Consider the following 27213-nt stretch of genomic DNA (forward strand, 5'->3'; position numbering starts at 1 on the left):
CAAAATAATAGAACAGAAACCGGTGAAAAAAAAAAGAAAAACAGAAACAGAAACGATGCCAACCTCCAGGTCAGACCGGTTTGTGTCTACGGTTGTGAAGTCACTCATTTACATCCGCTTCTGGTGAGATTTTATGGCTTATAAAATCTTTATCAAGTCTTCATGACGCACGGGAAGTACTTGATTGTGCTCTCAAAAGTTTTCGTTGTGTTGTAATTACAAATGATTCACCGTATCAGTTGAAAAAAAATTGTTGGGTGAAAATCATGGGGGCTTGATAAGATGCTATTATTTTTTCAGTTAACATAAATCTTATGCTATAGAAATTTCTTAAACAACTATATGCTCTCTTTCTTTTTGAAAACCTAAGAAGTCAAAAATTCTGTGAAAAAAGGCTTTTTTGAAAAATATCGCTTTCAAAAAGACTTTTTTTGGAGTAATATAATCTTGTTGCTTTTCTACTTAAGATATCGAACTCTTACATATAGAAAGCGAGATTAAATAGATTCAAGTACTTCTTTTTTATGCTGTTGGTATGAAAAGAATTTTGTTAAATTTTATGAAAGTTCTTGAAACCTATCTTTTTGATATCATCATGTCAGGTTCTATAGGTATATACTTCTAATACTGTCGTTTGTTCTATGCCATTTCTTTAGCTGTTGCGATTCTCACTTTCACTGGTTTTCCAATCACGTTTATGTGTGCTTCTTTCTCATCAATCAACCCCTTGAATATTTTAAATGACCTTAAATTAGAATGAGTGTGCTTGTAAAATTACGTTTTCTTTTATTGGACCTTTAACTTTTGCCCTGGCTTGTCTGTTGTCATCGTAACGCCAAACCTTTGTTCTTTTTAACAGAGACTGGTGCAGTATCAATTTCTTGGCTAATGTCCTTATAAACTCTGATGTCGTTATTCATCGCTTGGAGCTTTTATAAAATATTCAACGTCGACTTTTGCCCTGGTTTGTCTTTTGTCATTATGAAATACATATCGTCGACATTTTTTTACAAAGACATGGTAAGCATTGATGACATTATCCAAGTCAAAATCCCTAACCCAATTATCATTACTGTCATTGTCAATTTTGGTACATTTTGACCTTTTGCCCCATTTTTCTTTTTTCTTTAATTTTGGATTTTTGTTAGCTCAGGCAATTTGCCAATGTCCTTTGCTTCAGCTACCCTTATTGGTCTAGTTTTACGTGACGCTCTAGGTTTTATATTTGTTAATTGTTCAGGTGGTGGGACAATTTAATGTCTGTTCATTGTTTAAGTGAATGGATTATGCCTAGACGGAAACCCCTAACCCCTTCTCTGAACTACAAATAGTGAACCACAAGCTCTGTGATGTGCTTTGCCACTTCTTCTATAGTCAAAGGTGCGCACAACCACTGTATTAGGAGGAAGTCTATGTAAACTTTTTCTGCGGGAGGGTAAATTAGGAGTTCCTAGGTAAAAATTTGTCATTTTTTAAACATATGTCAAAGTCAGACACATAACAATAAACGTGAATTCATTATAGAAAGACAACACTATTTTGTTGGAAAATCGATAAAATTGTCAGAAAAAATAGTAATTTTTTTTCGATATTAATACTAACAGACACATACAAAATTTGACATAGAAAATCCTGTTTTTTTTTGGCAAAATCTCTAATTTTCCTATTCAGTACAAAATATAAATTTTTTTAATCTATACGCATTATAGTCAGTTTGCTTTTTGTTAACTGAAAGGGGGAGGGCGTGGTACATCGTTATGATTATATCTGCACCTTACTTCTGGGTCAATATATGCTTGTACAGCCAAAAATTTTCACTTTTAATTTTGATATTACCCTACTATTTCTAATTTTTTTAGTTTCTCTCTAATTTTTTACTTTGTCTTATTTTATTATTATTTGTCTTATTTTTTTTTTTAGCTAAGTAGAGATGGAACATTGAAGAAGTCTAACTCTTGCTCCACAATATATGTAGATGATAGCACTGTATCGCAGCCAAATTTGAAATCAACAATTAAATGTGTTACGCTCGCCATCTATTATCATGTTAAAAATAGGACTTCCAGTAGAGTTATTGATATTTTTGACGAGCGAACGCATCCTTTAACGGTAAGCTAATCGTGATTCTACTTAACACATTCGACATCAAAATAATTCTGTTTGTTCTCTTACTTTTTGCTTTTAATAACAAAATAAGGTTAACATCTCTAGAGCCATATTTACAATAACAATGAAAGGAAAAGATAATGAAGATGCGAAAGAAAAACAATGCAAAACATGTAGCCAAAAACGGCTGTTAAATTTTGATGTAAATGAGATAATATAGATGATAAATAAAGATAATACTGACAATAAAGATAATACAGATAATAAATAAATAGACAGTTAATAATGATGATATACACAATAAAGATAATACAAAGCAAGCCGGTTCGCAAAAATTTTTCTGGGAAGGGGGAGTGACTAAAAAAATAGTTGTTTTATAGTTTGAAGTAGAAATACCTAGAAATTTGGAAGAATTTGGGATTTCAGGGAAACTTTGGCACCGAGCCCCCCCCCGCCCACTCCTTGTGTACGTCCCTGTCGTAAAGCGAATAGAAAATTCCATGTCCTCTTTCATAATTTGACCGCTGTAGCAGGGTGGAACTTGTATCTTGAGAGAAGGAAACCTTTGGCTTCAACTCTCTCCAAATATCCCAAATTTATGATTTTGTATTTTTTGGATTCTTTGGCTCCTTTTTTTTTTACTAAATCAAAAAGATTGAACGCCTATGAACTTGCCTAAGTGATTAGTTTGGAGAACATTTGGAAAACACATTTGTTTTTTGCTTTGTTTGTTCCTGATAATCACCACAGAATTTGTTGCTCTGGGTAAAAAAAAAACTGATTAAATGTCTGACAAAAAACTTAATTTTAGGTGTAAATTTATGAAATTGTGGTTTTATGTAAAAGTGGAAAACTTATTATCTATTAATAGATAAAAAAAAAGGATAAAAAAATCGAGAAATCGTCAGTTATCTACAATACTCTATCAACAACGACATACAAGAAGAACATGAAGAAGATAAAAGCGGGGGGGGGGATGTTTCTTATGAATTATTTTAATGGCCTAAAAAAGATGAAACGAAGTTGTTTTTGTGTTTTGACGTTTAGTTACGGACAGGTGTGAGCTTCAGAACTTGAAGTTTCGAGCATTTTAAAGGTGATTTTATCTTGTTGTTCAAAGGTCGGAAGAGCATATCAAAGCGAAGGCTCATCATTGCATTTTGAATGATGATACAAAATGACTGATCAAACTTGAAATTTTGCATATTTATTTTAATATTTAACTTCTAGTTTGAACCATCTTTTAAAATTTCCTTGTACATGGTTGGAATTTGAAACCGTATATTACGCCTTTTTCTTTGATATTAGCATTTTTGAAAAGATGAATTTAAGCTTATTGACTTTCTAAAAAAAATAATCTTAAGGCCCTTTTTTGTATTAATTCAAGTCAGTCACTCTTTTCCTGCGTCACTCTATTATTCTAGAGAGGTTAGGTATATTCTAAGAATCCTAAGGTGTTCTCTAACGGCATAATCTAATATTCTAAGGTACATTCTAATTTTCTAAGGTATATTCTAATATTCTAAGGTAAATTCCAACGAATGAAAAGAATATAAATGCGTAGGTTCGAAGCTTTAGTTGTAGAATCTGATTGGAGGAAAATTTTGGTTGGAGTTGGATTAGAGAGTTAGATGATTATCTGAAACAAAACCCGTATCTGCTAAAGTTACGTTTTCTGGACTGGTTGACTACCCGTGTAAGGAAGGATGAAGAATAGTGCACCTGGGATTTTTCTTGCTGGACGGGAACTTCAGTACAACTTTTTTTATTGTTATTTGGAGCAGTGATTGAGGAGTGTATGTTTATTCTGGGAGGCAGAGTGTAGTAAAAGGTCGCGAGGGATATTCTTGAGGACTGCAAAGGATTTGTTTGTGCACTACCTTATATCAATTCTTCTTTCTTTTCACGTTGTTTAGAGGATTTGAAAAAAAGCATTTTAGAGTGTAAAATTACTGGATTTCGAAGTTATTAAGGCATTTTTTTTTAGGAGAACTTATGACTGTGTGGATGCTGATGAGAATTATGGGGGAAAAAATACAGGGTAGTGCACGAGTCACCTAGCCATTTGAAATGAAAAATGCAAACAGGAATAAATTCACAACGAAAGAAATGGAAGCTTGAAACTCATCTGATACGCAGGGATCTTATATGTGCCATTGGAATGGTAGACTTCTTCCTCCTAAGCCCCCTGTGAAGCGTTTTTAAGAACTTGGCTCTTCTGGGGATAGGTCTAGACCTGAACGAGGCTGTTCGGTACATACGCCTGAAAAGACCGAAAATATAGAGCATATCATTGAGGATGATCCAACAACATCAATGATTACGTGTCACTGTTTAATTGTGTTATATTATTACGTCATATTACATAATCCCCTGTTGGGGTGGGTAACGGATCATTTGCTCTTGGGGGATTGTCCCCTATCCCCTCCTTCTTAAATGCACAAAGAGGTTGCTGCAATTACAAAAATATGTTGTAATATATTTTTATCAAGTGAGATTTATTACTGGTCGCATCAATTGATTGGTATAGCTCATTTCCATATCTTATTTGATCCTTAAGACGATTAAAGATTTTTTTTTTCAAATATACGCGATAATTTCTTTTTCGAATGTAGAAATGGAAGAAATTTGTTGCTTTTGGTGTAAAATTTAATGTTCTTCGTATCTCGAAGGTTAGTCGTTCATTTATGAAAATCGAGAAGACGGAACACCATTTCAGTTTTCCCACTCATTTCCATAATTTATGGTGTGTAAAGTACTGCCATTTCAATTAACGTGTTCTACAGTTCCTGTATTAGTGAGGAAAATTAAACATGAAAAAGTACATTTTGCAGGCCCAATTTTTTTTTTTTTGGGGGGGGGGTGGAGGGGGTGCTCCTTGAACTCATTTCTGGTGGCACCCAGCCCTCTGTGCCGCTATGGCATCCTATATGTCCCAGCAATTACATTTATGATAAAGTTTATATTATTTCCAGCGTGATCCAGTACCTGCCGATTACGAACGCCACAATCCTGAACATCGACATATCTATAAATTCGTCCGAACCTTATTCAGTGCAGCTCAACTTACAGCTGAATGTGCCATAATCACCTTGGTGTACCTTGAAAGGTAATATTGACCAGTTTATATTATAATAATTAAACAGTTTTATAATGTGTTTAAACTTAAGCCCTTTAAATTAATATTTAGGCAGTTTAATAATATTAAAAACCTCATTCGTATATGCTGGATGTCAAAGGAAGATAGAGTAGGTTTAGAAATTTATTGAAACAAAATTGTTACAAATCAGAAAGTAACTGTCATGACAAAAACAAATATTCAACAGAAGAAATAGTATATATATTTTTAATTTTAAGAATACTTGAGCCAATTTATTTGTATTCCAGGAGCCCAAGACATATATACATAGGTACATATATTTTGTAGCGCCTATGTTAAGTTCTTCATCCATTGACGCAGTGTAGAACCGATTTCTTCATTATTTTCTTTCAGCTTAGCGTGAGACAAACAAAGACAAGTCACAGAATAGATGGTAAATATATAATTTGAGCTGTATATTTGCATATTAGGAGGGCGGGGGGTAAAGTATTTGAACAGTGTGAAGTGAGAAAACAATTCTTACTTCATGATATGGAGAATAATTGTACCTTATCAATTTTGTATGCAGAACAGCTATACTTTACCCCCACACCCCTAATATGCAAATATCTAGCCCAAATTTGTTTCTAATGTATTATATTTTCATCATATTTTGTGATATTTCATTAGGATTAGTCAGAGAAACATGTTCTGCTTAGATGAAGGACTTATAAGTGAAAAACTTAAGATGGAGAAATATAAGTAATAAAAAACATTAACCTCCTTTGATAAATGTTTTGATTGATATGCATTTTTGTAATCTTACTTTTAATAAATGCAAACGAAAGTACTTTTAATACTAATATACTGGTGACATAACACATCTTCTTACGGTATTTTGAAATGGTTCCATTTTTCATTTTAGGTGGAATTTAGAAATGTTTCCAATTTTGCCATGTCCAATATTTCAATGAGCCATTTCAATTTCAATGAGTCATCTTTTTAAATATTTTTTGGAGAAGTTATATTTTTTCAAGTGCTAAATGTACTCATTTTTATGCGATAATAACTCCGATCGGCCTTAAACTGTATTTATTCAATATAGTCGTCATCATTAAAAATATAAAAAGAAATAATTTCTTAGAATACGCTGCTTTCTATTTATAAATAAAACGGAATGGAAATATAGAAAAAGGGGTATAATATTTCAAATAAGACAGTTAAAAGTAACAAAAAAGTCTTTTATTTTTACTTGTGATTCTAAGTTTGCCCCTCTCTTTTCCTGAAAGGTGGGAAACCACATACAAATGTGTATTTTTGTTTAATGATTGATTGGAAAATACCAGTCCACAGGTCCCTTTAGTTTATTTATAATTTACGCTAATTATTCTAGCTCAAGTAAATACATTCACATACATTATACTCTTTAATGAGCCAGTAGTGGCCCATGGGAAATGTTCTTCTAAGAATTTCTAGAGTTTGTATATCCTACATACGACAGAGGTACTATAGGTAATGTAAAAAAAAAAAAATCATCAGTCTTCCAGCTCCCTTTGGTACAAACTGTTTTCTGCAAGTCTATAAATTCGCCTCCTTCTCCAGAGATTTCTCGTATTGTGCCCCCTCCCCCTGGCCAACATACAAGACAGACACGAAGGCAAAGAGATCAATCCAATTATCTCATGATTGAAATGCCTAGAACAGAGGGCTTGAAGAACAGCTTCATTCGATGTTGCATTCGATTTGGATCGATCTTCTTGAAGATGTTATAACAAAAGTTCACTGTTGACTCCTTCGAAAGGAGATTCAACCTCGTGATTCAACCATGGAGATCTAAAACCTCGTGATGGAGTAATGTAAAAGACTAGATCAAATCAAAAATTTAAATATACCCAGCACGTGAATTAAATTTTTTTTTGAAAGATTGAAGTTGAAATTCACAAGGAGTCTTGATATGGTCGATTCCTCTTCTACTCAGCAACTTGTTCTTGCTTTGATAAATGTATCCGTTTTTTGTTTGTTTTACAGGCTTTTGACCTATGCTGAGCTAGACTTGACACCAGTGACTTGGAGGAGGGTTGTCCTCGGAGCTATTTTACTTGCATCTAAGGTTTGGGACGATCAAGCCGTTTGGAATGTTGATTACTGCCAAATTCTGCGTGATATTACTGTTGAAGATATGTAAGTATTGTGTTTCCAATTTTATTGTTATCATACCCTTCTCTAAAGACACTTTGGGGGTTCTCATCCTTGCATTCTTTTTCCACCGGCCAAATACAACCTTTTGAAATAAACTCTAGCGAGACACAGGAAACTCCAAAAGATTAGTGTTTTTTTTGTGTGTTTTTTTTCGGCGTTGAACACTGAGGATAGCATGGTGGAGATTTTTGCCGAAATACCCGCTTTGTCTTTTCGCTTTCCTTCCACTGGCCAAAAATCACCGGCGTTTCTCGGTTTCTGCGTTTTTTAATATTTTTTTGATTTTTCTATTTTTCTATTTTCTATTATTTATCTTCAAAAAGGGGATTAAGGCGATTACCTGGGAAATTCACTGATTGGCATAGCCGCGAAGATTTTTGCAATAGTTGTCATAAACCGTTTCAGAAAGGAAGGAGAGCAAAGGACAAGAAAGAACCAGACTGGCTTCCGCTCAGAGATGGGGTGCGTTGATCATATTTTCACTTTGCGACACCTCTTCCGCCATAGATTCATTCACGAACATGACACCATCAGAATCTTTCTCGACTTTGTTGCCATATTTGACTCTATGTTCCTGCCTATCCTTGGGTAGATAATACGTGAAGATTGTGTCCCAACTAAATTAGTCAACCTGCTCATACTTATTATGAAGATACTCTCCGAGTATATGGTGAAATGTTAGAACTTTTTGAAATAGAATATGGTGTTCGCCAAGGCTGCCAAACGTACCCAATTCTTTTCAATTTCGCAGTAGATCGGATTGTGAAGAAACCTTTTTTCAAAAGTACGCGATGGATCACGCTGGAAATAATATAAACTTTATCATAAATGTCATTGCTGGGACATATAGGATGCTATAGCGGCACACAGGGCTGGGGACCCACCAGAAATGAGTTCAAGGAGCACCCCCTCCACCCCCCCCCCCAAAAAAAAATCGGGCCTGCAAAATGTACTTTTTCATGTTTAATTTTCCTCACTAATACAGGACCTGTAGAGCACGTTAATTGAAATGGCAGTACTTTACACACCATAAATTATGGAGATGAGTAGGAAAACTGAAATGGTGTTCCATCTTCTCGATTTTCATAAATGAACGATTGTTTAAACAAAAATAGTTCTGTTATAACCTTCGAGATATGAAGAACATTAAATATTACATCAAAAGCAACAAATTTCTTCCATTTCTACATTCGAAAAAGAAATTATCGCGTATATTTGAAAAAAAATCTTCACAATCCGATTGCGTGATATTTTCAGCCGAAGAAGGCGTTGGTGATCTCGAATATAATGATGGAGGTACTCTCCTATCTGACTCAGCACTGATAGTGGAAGAAATGATAAAAAGAGTGGCGGCTACAGCAGATATTGCAAGTGTCGCAATCAGCATTTCGAAAACTAAATATTTATCGACTAAGAATGATACCAACTCTTTTATACATCTTAATAGAGATTCTATTGACAGAGTCGAAGAGTTCAAATATCTAGGAGCACTTATGGATGCTAAGGGTGGAGCATCGAATGAAGTCCAAGTTCGGATCGGCAAAGTCTGGTGTGCTTTAGGGCAAATGCGTACGTGGTCGAGACGAGAAATTGAGCAAAAAACAAAACTCAGATTATACTCGGCGTGCGTACGCTCTGTAATCTTATACGGCTGCGAAGCCTGGCCACTGAAGGCAGGGGAAGAACGACGACTAGATGTTCTGGACTGGAAATGCATGGAAAGGCTATTTTCAACATCAGACGGTCGCAACAAATCAGCAACCACGGGCTCATGAAGATGTACGAACAAAAACAGACAATGTCAAGTATAATCAAGAATTGCCTTGTAATGTAACGTCCAGAGGAAACCCTAAAACGCCAGGTCCTTGTTTCAGTGCCTCACTCCTCTTGGAAGAAAAACTGAGAGGCCAGACCAAATCATTAAAAAGGGCGCCGAACCACTACGCGGGTTTTGAAAATATGGCTAGTTGTGAAACAAGTTGTGGTTTATTCGAATTGAGGTCATAGTATATTTTGATGTTTAATATGTTTTAAATATTTTCTTGACCATCCATCTAAGAGATAAAACAAATATGCTTCATATACACAAAAAAAAAGAATCTATTCCTCAACTATTTCTTTGAGTGAGAAAAGACGTTTGTATTTTGAATATGTTTAAAAAGCGTTTAAAAAAATATTTAGGATGTTTGAGTATGTTAAAATGTGTAAAGACGTTTTCAAATAGCTCATGACCCGATTAATGTTTATGAAACCGGATTAGCACTATCGATAGGAATTCCTTAGTTTGAGGGGATGGAGTACAAAAAACAATTTTTCTAAAACTCTCATTTTTATAATAACTGTCATTTAAACTCTATTTTAGTTACTCTAATCATATTTTGTTCATGGTAAGATTAAAATTTGAATCGTTTTAAGGAGCTTAGTATAGCGCATTGGCCTAATTAGTTGAACTAGCATATGCAGGCAGCAATATAAGCGGTGATGTAATGGAGTGTACCTTAATCATTGTATTTGCAGGACCATATCTTTATATTAAACTTTAGAAAGGTATATATATATATATATATATATATATATATATATATATATATATATATATATATATATATATATATATATATATATACTAATTATATAGTAAATATATTAAGTTAAAGTAAATATATATATGCTAATAAAAACCCAAGTACTTCAGCGTCACGTCTGGAAGCCTTAATTGACCGGAAAAGAAAGAAAAAAACAACAAACAATTAGATTAAATAGCTAACACATACTAAAAAATCGCATAAAAAGATAAGGAAAAAATTTATGCTAAAAAGAGAAAAAGAGAATTACTCACATCTGATACACTAAACAAATGCTATTTTGTTTAAAAACAAAAATAAAGTATATCAGATAGGAATTTTTCGTTTTTCTTTGTTTTTATACCATTGGTGTTTATTTCTCCCATATTTTTATGTTTTTTTTTCAATATTCACTGTATTAATTAAAAGTGCTACACATTATCATATTTGCATTTCATTTTAATTATACTTGTAGGGTGGCATTTTTATATTAAATTTTAAAAAACGTTTTGAAGTTAAAAAAAGAGAGTTTTTTTTCTTAATCTACCGGGGTCTCCGAAACTTCAGCTGGCCAATTTTCTGTTGACTTCTGGAAGAGAGTGATTGTATGATGCCTTTCCTCAAAGTGTTCATAGCCTAATATTTTCTTGTATTTTTGGGTCTATGCTAGGAAGTTTGTTCAATTTTGTGAAAAAAAGATTGGAACAAAAGTTTAGATAAAGAATAATATGTAGACAAGAAATAAAATACGAAATAAACAAAGAGCACACATAAGTCAACTTGAGTCAAACTCCAAGATCTTTATTTCGACGAAGATACGTTTTTGAAGATGGGATTGAATACTGCAAATTGTCTTCCTTTAAATGAAGATTTGAAACCAAAGCTGGGCTATAGGAGTAAAAAGTTTAATTAGAGAAGAAATAGGAAATTACATCCTATATTTTTACTTGGTCTTCCTGCTATTTTGGTATATTGTGTTTAATTTTTAAGGAATAAAGATAAGAAAATTATAAAGATCCTCCAGGGGCATTGCTGGCCCACAGGGCGTCGAATTGACGTTTCAGTTGCTGGGTCTTTTTCACAGGGACCAGTGGCAAGTTTGTCTGCCAACTTTGCTGCAGTAGCGATCAAACCCTGCGCTGTATGTCAAGCATTTGGTACAACAAGGTTAGGGGAGGAATAACGAGTAGCAAACTACATTTCTTCTTCCTGTTACTATAATATATCTGCCATTTTAAACCTGAGAAAGAATTGCCTGAACTCGTTTGCTGAGTTGCGCTCAAGGGCGGAGGGACCAGGAGGGTTATTTATGTTTATTCACACTTCGATCCTTTTTATTTACATTACTATGCTGATTCTCCCTTTAGAACAGATGAGTAACCGCTTTTTATCAATTACCTCAGACGTCTGAAAAATGTCAGATCATTTAGGCGTAACTGTGGGGATGTTGTGTATTTTTATTAAAAGAAAAGAAAAAAAAGAAAAATTTGTTTAGCTGCAGATACCTGAATTCTAATTTTGATCTAGATCTAAAACCTGAATCAAAATTCAAATGGTTGCAATTGTATTTTACTGAAGAGAAACTGCTGAAGTCTGGTGTTTTCAGTACTCAGAGGAATCGGTCTATGAAAATATTTGAAAATTTTTTCGCCGATATTGTACACTATTTTTGATATACCGATACTAAAAAAATTTTCATGGATATCTTACTGCATTTTTGGATATACCGATCTTAAAAAGTTTTATTCACATATTTACTTATGGATTGACGTGAAACACTTAGCTTAAGAAATATTAGTGAACTATATGAAAGCTATATAAAACCATAATAAAAGAGAAAAAAGGGAACAGAATATTGATAAGAACTACAGATGAATAGTGAAACATCTAAGGGTGGAAGGTTATTAGACAATGTTTTGGAGAATGATTCAAAAACCCTCAAAATGTTTCTTAAGACCTAATTGTACAAATTTTTGTGATGTGGGTGTGCTATTGAGTGATTATTTATTTTTATTTTTTTTTTTAAATATAGTAAAAATGGCAAATGATTTAGCTGCAGGTAACTGAATTTTAGTTTAGATCTAAAACCTTAATCAATTTTTTTTTTTAATTTCTTGCTCTATTTTTGGAAATAGGTATCTTGATTTTTTTTTTATTTTGCTTATTGATTAACATATATATTGTATACATAAAGAAATAAATGCGTATATAAAAATAAATACATGTATATATACTGTATATAAAATAATATTGTTTATAAAATATCAAAAAAAAAAATATTAAAACTGTATAAAACCACAAGAAAAGGAAAACAAATGGGAGCAGAATATTGAATACATCTAATAACGCTCCGAGTTAAACATGTAGGAGTGGAAGGTTATCAGACAAGGGTTTCGGGAGACTGGTTCAACAACCCACAAAATTCTTTTAAAGGCCTAATTGTTCAAATTTTTGTGATGTGGGTGGTGCTGTGGACTATTTACGATACGGTATCCCTTGATGACTGTTCGTAAACTTTCGTTTAGAAAACTTCTGAGATTAGTGGTAAAATTAACCAAAGTTCAGATTTATTTTTATTTATTTATTTTATTTTTCTCCCACACGATACATAAAGTAAATATGGTGGAGTAAGAAACTGAAAATTCCTGATATAATAAAATTCCTTTATTGGTGTAAGGATTCTGTTTTTAGCGTTTAAGAACATCGCAGCTATGATACAGCTATTTAAGAACCGAATTTTGCTACTCACTGCTGTTAATTTAATTAAAAATGTAAAAAATAAAGATAAAGATGTTGCTTCTTTCTTCTAGGAATGAATTAGAGAGACATTTTTTGGAATTCCTCCAGTTTAATATCAATATACCTTCAAGTGTCTACGCCAAATACTATTTCGATCTTCGTACGCTAGCCGAAGCCAACGAACTCAATTTCCCTTGTGAGCCATTGACAAAAGAGAAGGCTACCAAATTGGAAGCCATGTCCCGAATGTGTGAAGATAAAATCACCAGTGATGGCCTACAAATTGGCCTAAAACGTTCAAATAGTATGGACAATGTCAATGTCTCTCGACGAAGTATTGCTATTCTCTCTTGAAATTCCTGTGATAAGACTTAAATAATTATTAATTTTTTAAAAAATAATTAATTAATTTTTTGATAATTAATAATTTGTATTTTTTGAAAAATTATTTGAAGACTCGCTAAAGGCGTTTTGGGTCTTTATATGGTAGTAAACTATAAGTATCCCTTAATCGCTTAATAGTAAGTTATCTCGTTGTAATTCATAAAAGATAACAACAAAAACAATCTGGCAACTTGTCAACTGAAACGCAGCTAGGGGAATAACAACATTAAACACGTTGTACACATTGCTTATTTACAAACCCCTGAAGGTATGTCGCATTTATCAATCACTGTTTCTTTTTGTTCTCAGCAATTAATTTCGCATATTTTTTCCATTTTCGAAAAGATTGGAGTTTTTGCTTAAATATGATGTTACTTATCTCAGTAATCCTGTATTTTCCGGGGTTAGGAGGCGTAACCTATTCGCCAATTTTTGCCAATCTTATCGGATAAGAAATTTTGGAATGTTCAAACGATAAGCAGTGGAAAATGATTTCTGAGTCATAGCAATATTTTCGGTACTGTGCTCCATATCAGAGCTGTAGTTAGGTTTTTCTCAGGCAGGAGGTGGGAATGTAAAATTTGCCCTCTCCTTGCTGCACCATCACTACTGTAAATATTACAGTTTTTCCCATAATCACAACAATTCTGGTTTGTTCTGTTGCCCCTCAGGCGTGCTACCTGGCCCGCCCCCTAGATTCGGCCCTGTTTTATACGCATGTATATATGTGCACTGGAACTGTTGGAGTGAATCATTGGGCAAAAGCAAATTGGGACTTCCAATAATAATGTTTGTTATTATGTTTTTTAATATTATAATTGACGACCCGAAAATATATTTAGGCCGAAATTATGTGCATTTTTGCATTGGTAAATAATATGTTCTTTATTATGTTGGTAAATAATATCATAGACCTCACTGCCTTTCTATTTATACTTAAAATAAAATGAAAATATTGAAAACGGGTAAAATTTTTAATAAGACATGCAACTTTTCAAAAATAAAAAAACTTTTTGTACAAATAAGAATAAAGTTTGAATGTTTTGGCTTCACATCAAAAGCCTTTACCAACGAGAAAACAACAATTAATAGCTGAAATACATTAACAGAAAAACTCGATACGAATACGATAATTCATATCGGGAAATTACTAAAAACAAGGATAAAAATATAGCTTATGAAATGCGAATTTCTTTTGTTTTCTTTTTATTTGCTCATCATTTGTTTTTTTTTCTCGTCTTTTCGTTTTAATTAGTTTAAGTTAGTTTTTTTTCTGTTGATAAATGCTCTCGGATGTGAAGCCGAAACATACAGGTTATCCTATTTCTCAATATTTTCATTTCATTTTAATTATAATTTTTTGCCCAAAAACTTCTTTACTATTGATTTGCCAAAAGTTTAAGGGAGATATAGGTCTACATGAGCATGACATCAAATAGTATCTTACTGCAAAAAGACCCAAAATGGCTTTAGTGAGGCTTTAATGACCTAACAAGTTTTTTGGGGGGTTTAATTGTAAAAAGCTGTGGTAATTTTTCACTATATTGTTCAGTCATTTATTTTCTTTTTATATAATTTCGAAGTGCCCTGTGTTGTATTGTTTGTGCTGTGGTGTCAAAATTCTTTAAAGTTATTAAAGTTCCTTTGTACAAGTTGCTTCATTTTCCCACTGGAGTAGGCAAAACGATGGCCAAACATGAAAATATTTACAGGGATGGGGGTGATTTTGTGCTGTGACTCTAGGAAAACATATTTAACGTTGTTCGAAAAGTAATAATTACACCCTTTTAGGGACTTTCAACCAGTCTGAAAACCGATGAAAACCAGTCTGAAAATAGGAATTATAGAAAAAATATGCTTATTTTTCTTCTTTTTTTGGAGGGGCCGGGCGATTCGAGCCAGGAGGTTCAACGAGTATATACCGAGCATGCTAGCACCAATAATCGTGATTAATGAAATTTTGATGATGGTAGTATCTTATAGTTTGGGACTGGGGACATTACTGATATCCAGATCTTTGAATTAAATTACTTTGTGTTTAAATTGGAATCAAGTCCTAGTTGAACGTCTCTTATCAAGCTATAAATTTGTTTTTTTGCAAGAGAAAAACGCGATTCAGAAAAAAAAATGACAAATGAAAAAAAAAATAATGTCATAGGTGAGTTTTGGGAGAAGCCGGTGATTTTTGGAGCTCTGACAATTTTCTCCGTAATTAGTTGAAACTTGCTTATTATTCGGCTACTTTTTAAAGTTATCGTGAAATTAAATCCCCAACGATTTTTCTAGGATTTTGACTATTTTTGTCATGTTTACAGATTGTTTTTAGATCTGTTTGTGTGTCTTACCCCTCTCTAAATTTTCTGGAATTTTATATCAAAGAAGGGAAAAAGTTTTTGTTTTATCAGAAAATTTTTGAACTTTAAGCCCCTATACGCCCAAAGGCAAACCCTTCCATAAACCTGGAGCAAGTAACACTTTACATTTATCTAAAAAAGAAGGTGAAAGCTGGCATAAAGGAAAAAGCCAAAGAGAATAAAAGTGGGATCTACAGCGATTTAACATAATACCGGGTATATAACATCCGGTTAATTTATAACATCAATTTAACATAATATGCGGTAAACTGGCGCCACTAAAAGCGTAGCGTCTGATGAATTTTCTAACAAAAAAGAAATTTTTAAAGAAAATTGGATAGTTGATAATATTATATGGTTAAAGCTGAAATTTCTGTGAAAGAGATAATGAATGCGCATTTTTTTGGTTCCCAAGCATAATTTTGAACCAAAATTTAGTCTGTACAGAGTAGGCTTAGGTTAGCTGAGAAAAATTATGGAAGATCAAGTAGGCTAGTTGACTTTAAGCTGTTAGGCCTACTGGTAACAGCATCAGCCTCCCCTGTATTTTAAGTACCTGAAAAGACAAGTATACAGCAGTTTTGGCTCAAAGAAAGGGGTAAGATGCTAGACGAAGTTGTGGATTTCTCTTTTGGACAATAGGACTAATTTCCACTTTCATAAGTTTCTCCTATTCTCTGAAAAATTCTGTGGAGTTGGTGGAGCGTGTCCACAGGATCAAAATTTGTGTAGATAGACGGTTGTATGTAAAGAACGGATATAACAGTTGTGTTTGATTTGACAATTCACCCCAAAACGGGATAGATTGAGATACGTTTCTAGCCCATCACTTGAGGTGGATTGCAACTCTGGTTATGACTCTTATCAACATAGAAACAATTAAAATTATGAGCTTAGCCGATGAAAACATGTAGGAATCTATGAGAGGGGGAGGAGGGCAGAAATAAAACAGAAGAGAAGATGTAGGCAAATAATATTTTTTTCTTTATATTACGTAATCGTATCAGCTAACCATGTCGTTCAAGCGGATTTTATTTGCAATAGAGGGGAGTATTTCTTCCTTTTTTCAAAGTTTGCTCTACTATTTAAATTGTCAGTTTGATACTCTTATAGGGTTTATTTTTTCCCAAAAAGATAATTTAGAGAAAATTCCTAACCTAACTGACGATACCTTACTTCAGTTGAGTCAATATGACCAAGTCCATGCCTTACAATTTATAAGGTCTTAACGTTAAAGCTTTTAAGTGAGTCTAAACTTAATATACAGTTAGATGGACTATCTTAAAGTAAGAACTAAATGAAATAAAATGTCGAAACCCTTTCTTATGTCATTATACCCAAAATAATGTTTTAGAGTTGGATTTGGATAAAAAAAAAGAATAAGGGATTAGACTTAACAGTCCCTAACGGCGATGCTGATCTCCGTTTCTTGGCCCTTCAGCCAGGAAGTGCAATGGGGGGTTGGGGGCCAACCATCCTGTGCTTTCGCACACCCTTCCTGTTTCCCTTCCCCAGATTTCTCCAGGTACCCATTTAGAGCTGGGTCGACTCTGGCTGAGCTTACAAAGTCACACCACTGACCCACGTCCCAAACTAAATGATTGGGTACGCCAGGATTCGAACCCTCGCCCTCTCAGATAAAGGGTTCTGAATCCAGCGCACCAATCCACTCGGCCAGGACGGCCGACTGGATATGGATTACTAACAACTCAACCCATTGCAGCACCAAGTCGCAGCGCCAGTGCCGAGCATCAAACTCATTACGAAATAGACTTTCTGTGTTAATTAATACAATCCATTAAATGAATGTCCATCATAATCCCCTTTTGAATCGTTTATTATAACCCCTTCCCACCCTGTTCTAAGGATTCTATCTTAAAACCCACTAGACATTGAAACACATATAAAGCTAAAATTACAGGAAAATTTCCAGAAGAAGATTGGGACTCAACACAATAACAAATCTTCGGGCCATGGACTCGGTCAAATTAGTCTCTGAACTGTTCACTTATGAGACATGAACGCAGATAACGCCAAAAACCACCTTTAAGTCAGGTAAATAGAAATAAAAGAAAGTCAATTTTGTGTCTTTTAGCCATTGTTAATTCGCAATCAGAACATAGCGAATATTTTATATTTGATATAATCATCAGGCTGAGATAAGGTAAAATTGATTTAAAACATTAGACAAGGAGCCAGCCGTGATGACCTTTTACTGAGTATTCTAAGCCTTTAACGAAGGTAGATGTGAGCCGTCAGGATAAAGCAAGCAAAAAAGGGACACCCGAGTCTTCACCTTCCAATTATTGATTTGATAGAAACAGTTTAATTCCGAAAAGGCTCTACTTAAAAGTGTTATAAAGTGGAATTATCCCTCTTTGGTTGAACCCTAAAGAATTATGATAATAGAAAGGGGCATATCCGAGAGGTGGGATGACCAGCCCCATTCTCTTGAATATTATTATGATACAGACTGTCCTAAATAAAAAAAAAAGTAAACACGGTATTTTGACAACGTGTGCATGTAGGTACTGCACTAACGATGTTTCTTGACTGCTGTAAGGTCCTTGCATCGCCCTGCCGTGTCGAACTACAGCCGAACTTGAACTCTGGGTCCCATATTACCAAGCTGAGATCATACCTAATGTCCCACCACAATACGCATTTGCTAATTTCGAAAGTCTTTTTTAATTTTGAAAGTCTTTTTTGCATCATTAAGCGAAGTTTGTCGGATCTTTCACCTTCCCTTTATAAATCTAACGACAACTTCATTGCAATAAAAATTGGAGATTGTGTGCTCATCAATGTTTACCTGCAATGTGACCAAGAACACATTGCTTCCCTCACTCGATTTACCAGCGCGTGCACCTCTGTGAAGAATCTTGTCAAAGGCATAGAAAAGCGTGGCTACAAATGGCCTTTTATCCGTGATTTCAACTGTGATGTGCTTAACCAGTCCACGCGTGCTGACCTATTGCTTAGATTTCCTCCTAAATTATTATCGAATCGTGGAAATAGACCTCCATTACAGCTACATTCATAATAATGGGGCTTTATCTAATACTGATGATTGTATTTGCTCTACTACTACATCTACTACTACTGCTACATCTTGTTCGACAGTGCGCGTGGAAGAAGATGAACGCGATTATGACCACTTACCCATAGCCATTACCCTTTTTGTGAATCAAAATAGCCATAATTTGGCATGCACAAGTGCAAAGAAGTGGTATTACAAAAGGGATTAGTCGAATGCTAATAATGTTTTATATATTACTACTCTAGCCGGACTCCTCGCTTATGTGCAAGTCCAATTTTACCTGCTATGTACTGGTACTTTCTTATCTCTAGCTCGTTTGGATTTGAATATCTATTATTACCGTATCATTGAATGCTTAAAACGCGCTGAAGAAGTTGCTGTGCCTCTGATCTGAGTGTGTTCTAATACCCGTAGTTCTGCCTGGAAGGAAGATCCTGAATTAAAATCCGTCAAGAACCGTGCTAAATAGTGGCTGACCATTTGGATCGCCTGCGGCCGACCAAAGAGTGGCCATGTATTTGATTCAAAACAAAGGTTTAAGCTGCATTCTAAATGGTATTTACGTAGCGTTCGCTACAACGGCTCTGAGTTTCCTAAAGATGCAACTCACTGGAGACGTGTAATCAATTCAACCAAGATGAATTGTCCTACTGACAGTAGTGTTTGTATTTCTACTTACGCTTGGCTGAATCATTATAAAGGAATTTTTGATGCAATTAGTTATAATGTGCGGTTTTTTTTTCACAGATCTTTGTTCTAAACTCTTGACCACAAATGTCCAACAAAAACACGTTATTCCTGTTTCCCTTGTGGCTGTTCTAAATGGTGTAAAGCAACTTAAATAAAAAAGAGTGAACTCTGATGGTATTTGTGTGAATCACTTGAATTTAGAGTCAGTTGCTTTGATTTCGCATTTACAATTATTTTTCCAGATGTGTTTGTCATCTTCCGTTGTTGCTGATTCATTTTTATGCGGAACTGTCATTTCTCTTCTGAAACGCGGAAAAGCCCCCTTGAATTGCAGTTCTTATAGATCAATCACAGTTGCCTGCAATCCAAGTCAGGTATTTAAATATATTCTTCTGCTATATATCAATACAAACTGTGACCTTGATGTGAATCAGTTCGGATTCAAATCACGTACTGGTTGTCAACATGCTCATCGCGCATTAGCTACTCTAGTATATGATGCTCAGGCCAACGGTCATGAACTTCACATTTGTACCCTTGACTTAGCTAAGGCATTTCATTCTATTCGCCATGTCCAGCTTTGGCATTCTCTCGCTGTATCAGGATTTAATTCTTCAATTATTTTATTATTGTGTTTTTGGTATGGTGATGCTTATGTTAGACTGAAGGTGTAGTCACGTGTTTTTGGAAATATCCCTGTCAAGTCAGGCGTTCGTCAATGTGGAGTATTATCCCCATATTTATTCAAAATGTGCTTTAATCATGCGTTGATTAATATCAAATCTGCATGTTTCCTAGACTATACCAATATCTCCTACGTTGCTTACGCAGATGATATATTGTTGATTAGCAGAACGAGACCAGGCCTGGTCCACTCAGTTGATCTCGTTTCTCGTCTTTTTTTCTGATATCGGATTGACCCTGAATGTTGATGTGAGTATCAGGCATTCAACGTAAAATCACCAGCTACAGTTTTTGCACTGCCATGTGGATCTTATTCAATTCAATGTGTGAATGTTATCAAGTGGCTTGGTATCCATATTTGCAGTACGCTCTCTGGGCTCCGTGTAAAAGCTCTTGTCAACATTAAACAAAAGCTTCAGATAGGCTACGGGACACTCGTCGCTAATCGTGGTCGTTACTCACGTCGAACACTCGCCCGTCTTTATAGTACATTTTGTGACCACTCCGTTTTATTTATGTCTGGTTTTTATCCTCTGCTCCAGAAGAAGCAACTAAAATCAATTGGAGTGATGTATTTTCGTTACCTAAAATATATTCTTTATTTGCCTCGTTCTTACCGTAATCATGCCATTGTTAGTAAATATGGTGCTACGGATATTACTGAGTCATTTGAAAGATTAAATACTGTTTTAGTTGATAATGCTGTTTTTTCTCTAGGTTGTTTTTGACCCGTTAATTAGATTGTTTTGCCGTTAGTAATTGTGCATTATATTTGTGTATTTTGAAGTTTCTGTATGTTTCTTTTGTCCTAGTACTCCGCTTGAGTTTGTTGTTTTGCAGCGGGTTAAAGATAGATTATTATTATTATTATTATAAGAAAAAGTTAAAAAAACTGAAAACTGGCTCTTTAAAATGCGCGTTAGCCTGGTTATTGTGATTTCATTACCTTTTTGTTTTCCCTAAGACAATTTTATAATGTTAAGTGAAAACTACAAAATATACGCGTTTTTGGCAGTAGCACCCCCCCCCCCCCAACAGGATGTCTGGGTAAGTCTAGCGTTAACTTAAATATAAAATATTGGACGTGAATAAACTATTCAAGTCTTTCATTTAATAAATAGCTTTCTTGATGCAAGAGCCAAGACTGGGAACAAGATTTTTCGTGAACTCCCCTCTATGAATTTTTTGAATTGAACTTCTAATATCAAGTCAAACACAAAGACAGAAAAATAGCGCATTGTATCACTTTGAGTTATCGGCCCCAAGATTTTGCCCCCCCCCGTAATAAACTGATGCTAACATGTCAGGGTCAAGATAAACTATCTAAAATAAGGATAAATGGAGAACAAATAGTTTTGAGCCATTTATTTTCAACAATAAACGATTAGATACTCCTTTCTCTTTATGGTTTCTTTCCATATTTCTGGAAATTTTTGAATTTTTTTGGATTAAATCCATACGCTTTAAGTCTATCATCACTTAGGCCCATACTGAAATCTTCTTTCTTCTTTTTTTTAATTCTTTTATTCTTTTGTGACACTTTTTGCAGTTTGTCCTTCTTTATATCGGCTTCAATAGAAGGTTTTACTTTAACAGACTCAGCTGATTCACTTATCACCTGATCTTCTACATCAGATCGCTCCAGTTTTTTCTTGATTTTCTTCTTATTGTTGCAAATTCCAGCAGAAATAATTTTATTTTCAGAACTCGGTTCAATAAACTTGGCAGCATTTTTATTTTCCAATTTAGGTTTATTTTCAACAACGTTTGCGATTTTTTCTACTAGATCCATTTTCACTTTTAGGTTGTCTGTATGTAAATCTATCTCCCCCTTTTCACCCTTTTGTCCCTTCTTTTTCTTTTTCTTCTTCTTTTTCGGTGGCTCTTTCGGGTTTTCATTTTCCCCCGTTATCATTAATTCTTCTGAAACTGATTGGTCTTTCTTCTTCTTCTTTCTCTTTTGCCGTTTTTCTTCTTGCTCTTTTTCCAAGATTTCGTCGACGTTTCTATAAGAAAACCAAGCTTAATTAAATATTTGAAGACAAGAAGAAGCAAGTCATTTGTATTTCAAGGTCCAAAAGAAATATAAAAAAAAAGAATCAGAGGGGAGAGAGAAAGAGAGAGAAAGAGAGAAAGAGAGAAAGAGAGAGAGAGAGAGAGAGAGAGAGAGAGAGAGAGAGAGAGAGAGAGAGAGAGAGAGAGAGAGAGAGAGAGAGAGAGAGAGAGAGAGAGAGAGAGAGAGAGAGAGAGAGAGAGAGAGAGAGAGAGAGAGAGAGAGAGAGAGAGAGAGAGAGAGATACTGAAAGTGACTTACTCTTCAAAAACAGATGGCAATATTTTTTTTTTGAATAAAATATTGCTCGCCTTCTTCCTGAATGCCATAACGTCCATTTCTTCTTCTTCTTCAGCTCGGTATTGACAAGTTTTCTTGACACTACACCATTTATTCAACTCTTTTTCTCGCGCAGCAAGAATCTAAAAACCAAAACGATAATTACGGCTGAATAATATGATTCTGGACTTAGGGACACATGCAGCGAGGGGGAAGAGAAAGGGCTCAGGGCTCGGTCCCCCAAAATCATAAATTTGATTTAAAAATGTGGGTACTTCTTATTTCAATTATCAAATAAAATTAGTTTTTTTTTAATATCGGCCCCTTCCCCCTTTTTTTATTACTGACACCCCCCCCCTACAATAAAAAATACTGCGAACGTGTTTGATTGGACTAAAAAACGTTAGTGAATATCGGGAGATATTTTCACATTCCAATTTCGGAATTATATTCACATTGCCAAGATGCCACGTAATACGGGACTCACGAGTTCGAACTCAGCTATAGCAACACACATCAGGGCCGACACAAAGACCTTATCAAACAGTTCATGGCAAGGAACTGTAAGTAAAAGGCGATACAGCTTAATTAGTAACCGAAACTCTAAGAAACGGAGTCCTGATAGCAATGGATACATCAAAAGAATCAAATTTCGATGCGTATTCAAGATATAAAATTCATCAAGTTTAATGTTAACCATCATAAGCTACGAGCCTGAGAAAATTTGCCCAATTTTTGAAAGAGGGAAACACCCTTAAATCATCGAGTGATCTTAATGAGAATCAGATCATCAGATTCAGCATATCAGAGAACCCCTGAAAAGGTTTCACGTTCCTATACAAAAAAAAAAAAAAAAAAGTGGAAATTTTGCATATTTTTTTTTGTCAGAAACAAGATCATGGCTGCGTGTATATTTGTTTTTGCTTTTCCTAGGGGTGATCGTATCGAACCAAAGGTCTTATATGATCCAGTGACCAGGAGAGGGCTCATTTGAACGGAAACTAAAAGTTCTAGTTACCTTTTTAAGAGACCAAAATTATTGGAGGGCAGCTAGCCCCCCTTTCCACGCCTCTTTTTTCCCAAGGTCTTCCAATCAAAATTTTGAGATAGCTATTTTGTTCAGCATAGTCGAAAGATACGACAAATATGTCTTTTAGAATGAAGTAACTCTCCACAGCCCCCGGAAGAAGGGCTGCAAGCTATGAACTTTGCCCATTGTTAACATGTAGTATTGGCTATTGGCTATGTATACAGATATTCAACTGATAGATTTTTCAGTTATAAGTTTTTTTCAACTGAAAGGAAGGACCAACATTAAAACTTAGAACGAACAGAAATTCTTACGTATATAAGGGAGATTTCCCCCTCCTTAATATCTCGCTCTTTACGCTAAAGTTATTCCTAGAACATACACTAAAGTTATTCCTGACATAAGTAAAAATTCCTGTTTGTTTTAATTTTTAATGTTTCTCCTTACTTTTAGTTGAAACAATTTTTCTTTTTTTATTTAATTAGTAGCAAAGAAACGTTGTTAATCCAATACATACACGCAAAAAAGCCTACAAATTTCTCTGTTCTCTTTATTTTATAAATCCCTAACTTCATGAAATGAAAAGTGTTTCTTAAACCTTTGCCAGATTGAGACCCAATTACTGGGTCAAATATAAAAAAAGCCAAAAGAAAAGACAAGTATTAATGCTTCAAAAAGAAGGATTAGCTAAGATCTGTCAGGTTTAATTCTAATTTTAGATTTCTTGTAAGCGAGGTTTTATTTTCCGCGATAATCTAGACTGACTCCTCCAAATTTGTAAGATCAAGATCTACTTAACAGCCTTAAAAATGGGGAAAGAAGAGATGATTCTCTTACACTTTGCAGGGAAGTATAAATTTGACAATTCTAATTCTTTCTTTGAGACATTGAAAAACAAGAAACACGGAGAGTAGGTTTCCCTGCCGTCTTAATTTGTACCAACTAGACAAGATACTTATATCATTGTATTCATTAGTCTCATAACCGTCTATTCACCGAGTCAGAATTATCGTATATATATATATATATATATATATATATATATATATATATATATATATATATATATATATATATATATATATATATATATATATATATATATATATATATATATATATATATATATATACGTGTACATATGTATATGTATATATACATATTACATATGTACACATATATACATATATATATATATATATATATATATATATATATATATATATATATATATATATATATATATATATATATATATATATATATATATATATATATATATATATATATACATATATATATTTTGGATCCAGTGCTAGTGGAAATTTTTTTTTAGTTTTCTCCCCGACAGACCTTTACCCTGGTCCAGGTGTTTAACCTGATATTGTTAAATTTCATGTTCTTTCATGTTTTTGTTTATGTATTTATTGACCTATTGACCTTGGCATGTTTTTTGGACTTTGATTTGGATGTTGGTTTGCTTTGGATTTATTTTCAATAATTTTTAATGCAACAAAACACAAATATTAGCCTCGGAACTCGGAATGATTTTTTGTAAGTTAGTAAGTGTAAGAGTCGTTGTTTTCTTTGCCAAGATCATTTTATCCCACGGACTTCTGTTAAGAGTACATTGTATAATAACAATCTTGCTTGCAAGTTACGTGGTAATGTTAATTGTAGAACAACCGATGTAATTTACCTATTAGAATATAATAAATGCTGCCTACAATATGTGGGGGAAACAACTAATAATATATATAAAAGATTTTCTGGACACAAGACAACAGTTAATAATGAAAAAACTAATAACTATCTAGTTCAGCATTGTAATAATGGTAAATGTTCCATATCAGATATAACTGTTACAATTTTAGAAAATTTAAATAAAGAAGAGAAGAATAATAGACTACGTAAACAGGAGGATTTCTGGATCCATACTCTTGGTACAGCTTATCCTTTTGGGCTAAATGATCGTGTAGCAAAATATGGTGACATGTCTCAGGTTGTTGTTAAATGTATTGATGGTTTTATGGACCATCCTTCTTTTACTTGTCCTACTAAACGTAAAAAACGACCGAGAGGACATAGGAAAAATAATAGAAAAAATGAATTAGATTTACATATGCTTTCTATAGATCTATGCCAGTTACTTGAATCTAGGGGTATGATTTCTGTAATAAAATGTCTAAATAATTTATCCAAGAGGAATTTAATCAAACTTTTCTGGATTGTTAAGAATAATACAGCTCTTGAATATAATTTTAAAGTAATATGTGATACAATTTGCATTCTAACTAAAACGAAATTTATTTCAAAAAAGAAAAAGTTTGATAAGATTGGTAATAAGGATAACAGATTATATTTACCTATTAATTTTACTTGTAAGCAGATTGAAGATATTAATTTACCAGAAATTTTAAATCAGCGGGATGTGAAACAGGCCCTTCCTAGTAATTTGAATTATAATGACAGTCCAGTTTTAACTTATAAATTTTCAAAAACTATTGGGCAAATTATTTTTAATTATAATTTAATACTTAAAAGATTAGATAGTGATATAAATTGGAAACCGGTTTGTAACTGTAAGCAACTTGGCCCATTTGTCAATCCTATTTACAAACATGTTATAACAGGGGACTTGTCAATAATAAAGCAAGATGATCTTCAAATTATAATGAATAAAGGGGCTAATTTCCGTCTTTCTCATCATCTGAAACCATCGAGTGTTCTTGATGGCTTGGAAAATGATTTGGATTTATTTATTGATAAGTGGTGTAAGTAAGAGAATAAAAATAAAGAGAGTTTTCAAAGTTGGAAGAATTTAATTATTAGTAGAATAAGAAATAAAATATATTCTAACTTAAAAAATAGTAACACTAAATCATTATTTTATAATGCTAAGATTAAACGAGCAATTGCTAATCTACAGAATGAATTTGTAATTGTGCCAGTGGATAAAGCTAATAATAATTTTTCCATAATTTGTCAGAAGCTGTATTGTGATATCTTAAAAAGGGAGTTATGCACAACTAATGTTTACGAAAAGGTAAATTTAGAGGATGAGAATTTAATTGAAAAGACTAAAGAAATACTTTTCAGAAAATTTTAATATTAAAATAAACGACAATGATAAAAATTTCCCTTTCCTATATTGGACTGTAAAATTTCATAAGAATCCCCCTAAACCACGGTTTATTGCTGGAGCAGTTAAATGTCCAACCCGCATTGCTGCTACTGACCTCTCTTTAATTTTAAAGGAAATTGTTAAAAAAACTCAAAACCTATTGTTCTGGTATTAAAAATTTTTTGAATTTTAATCCATATTGAAGTGTTAATAATTCACTGCAGGTGATAGATTCTTTAACAATGGTTTCAGCTAAAAGAATTGAGTCTTCCGATTTTGCGACAATGTATACTAATTTATCACTTAATTTAGTGTTAGATAATTTAAAAACTGTTATCAAGAAATCTTTCCTCTTATCTAGTAAAAGGTTCTTAAAAATAGACACTTATAATAAAAAAGCTATATAGACAAATTGCTTTAAGACTACAGTTAACTTGAGATGTTACAGCTTGGATATGATTTTTCAGTTATTAGAATTTGTTTTATACAATACTTATATAAGATTTGGTGGTGATTTGTACAAGCAAATCGTGGGAATTCCCATGGGGGGGGGGGAATGCCAGCCCATTTATAGCTGACTTGTTTTTAAGTCAACTAGAATATAAATATATGATGGATAATAATAATCCAAATAACTTAAAACATGTTTTGTCAAATAATAAAAGATATTTAGATGATATTTTGGTCTTAAATTGTAAGGATTTCATTGATATTTCTAAAAATATACATCCATCAGAGCTTACTCTTGAACCTAGTCATGGCGCTGGTCATGAAGATCATTTCTTAGATTTAAATATTAATATTTCTGATAATAATAAATTAAGTTTTAAAATGCATAATAAACGGATGATTTTGATTTTGAAGTGATTAGTTTCCCATTCCCTGAAA

General features: G+C 33.6%; 2 protein-coding genes across 3 annotated transcripts in view; one reads left to right on the top strand and one right to left on the bottom strand.

Annotated features, from left to right (window-relative positions):
* The window catches only part of LOC136034850 (cyclin-Y-like protein 1), a 36495-nt gene extending 21772 nt beyond the window's left edge, over nucleotides 1-14723 (top strand). The window contains exons 4-7 of one of the 2 annotated variants that reach the window (XM_065716316.1): nucleotides 1921-2109; nucleotides 5082-5215; nucleotides 7214-7366; nucleotides 12759-13271. In XM_065716316.1, coding sequence (XP_065572388.1) covers nucleotides 1921-2109; nucleotides 5082-5215; nucleotides 7214-7366; nucleotides 12759-13041 — 759 coding nt within the window. In that variant the 3' untranslated portion in view covers nucleotides 13042-13271. Of the gene's footprint in view, nucleotides 1-1920; nucleotides 2110-5081; nucleotides 5216-7213; nucleotides 7367-12758 lie in introns of both variants that reach the window. The other variant, XM_065716317.1, reaches the window with a different exon arrangement.
* Nucleotides 14724-21189: 6466 nt separating this feature from the next.
* The window catches only part of LOC136034852 (protein KRI1 homolog), a 180631-nt gene continuing 174607 nt past the window's right edge, over nucleotides 21190-27213 (bottom strand). The window contains exons 11-12 of the mRNA XM_065716319.1: nucleotides 22154-22314; nucleotides 21190-21845 (exon numbers count right to left, since the gene is read on the bottom strand). Of these exons, the coding sequence (XP_065572391.1) occupies nucleotides 21242-21845; nucleotides 22154-22314 (765 nt within the window). The 3' untranslated portion in view covers nucleotides 21190-21241. The remainder of the gene's footprint in view (nucleotides 21846-22153; nucleotides 22315-27213) is intronic.

Source organism: Artemia franciscana, chromosome 13 (genome assembly GCF_032884065.1).
Source record: "Artemia franciscana chromosome 13, ASM3288406v1, whole genome shotgun sequence".
Lineage (NCBI taxonomy): Eukaryota > Metazoa > Arthropoda > Branchiopoda > Anostraca > Artemiidae > Artemia > Artemia franciscana.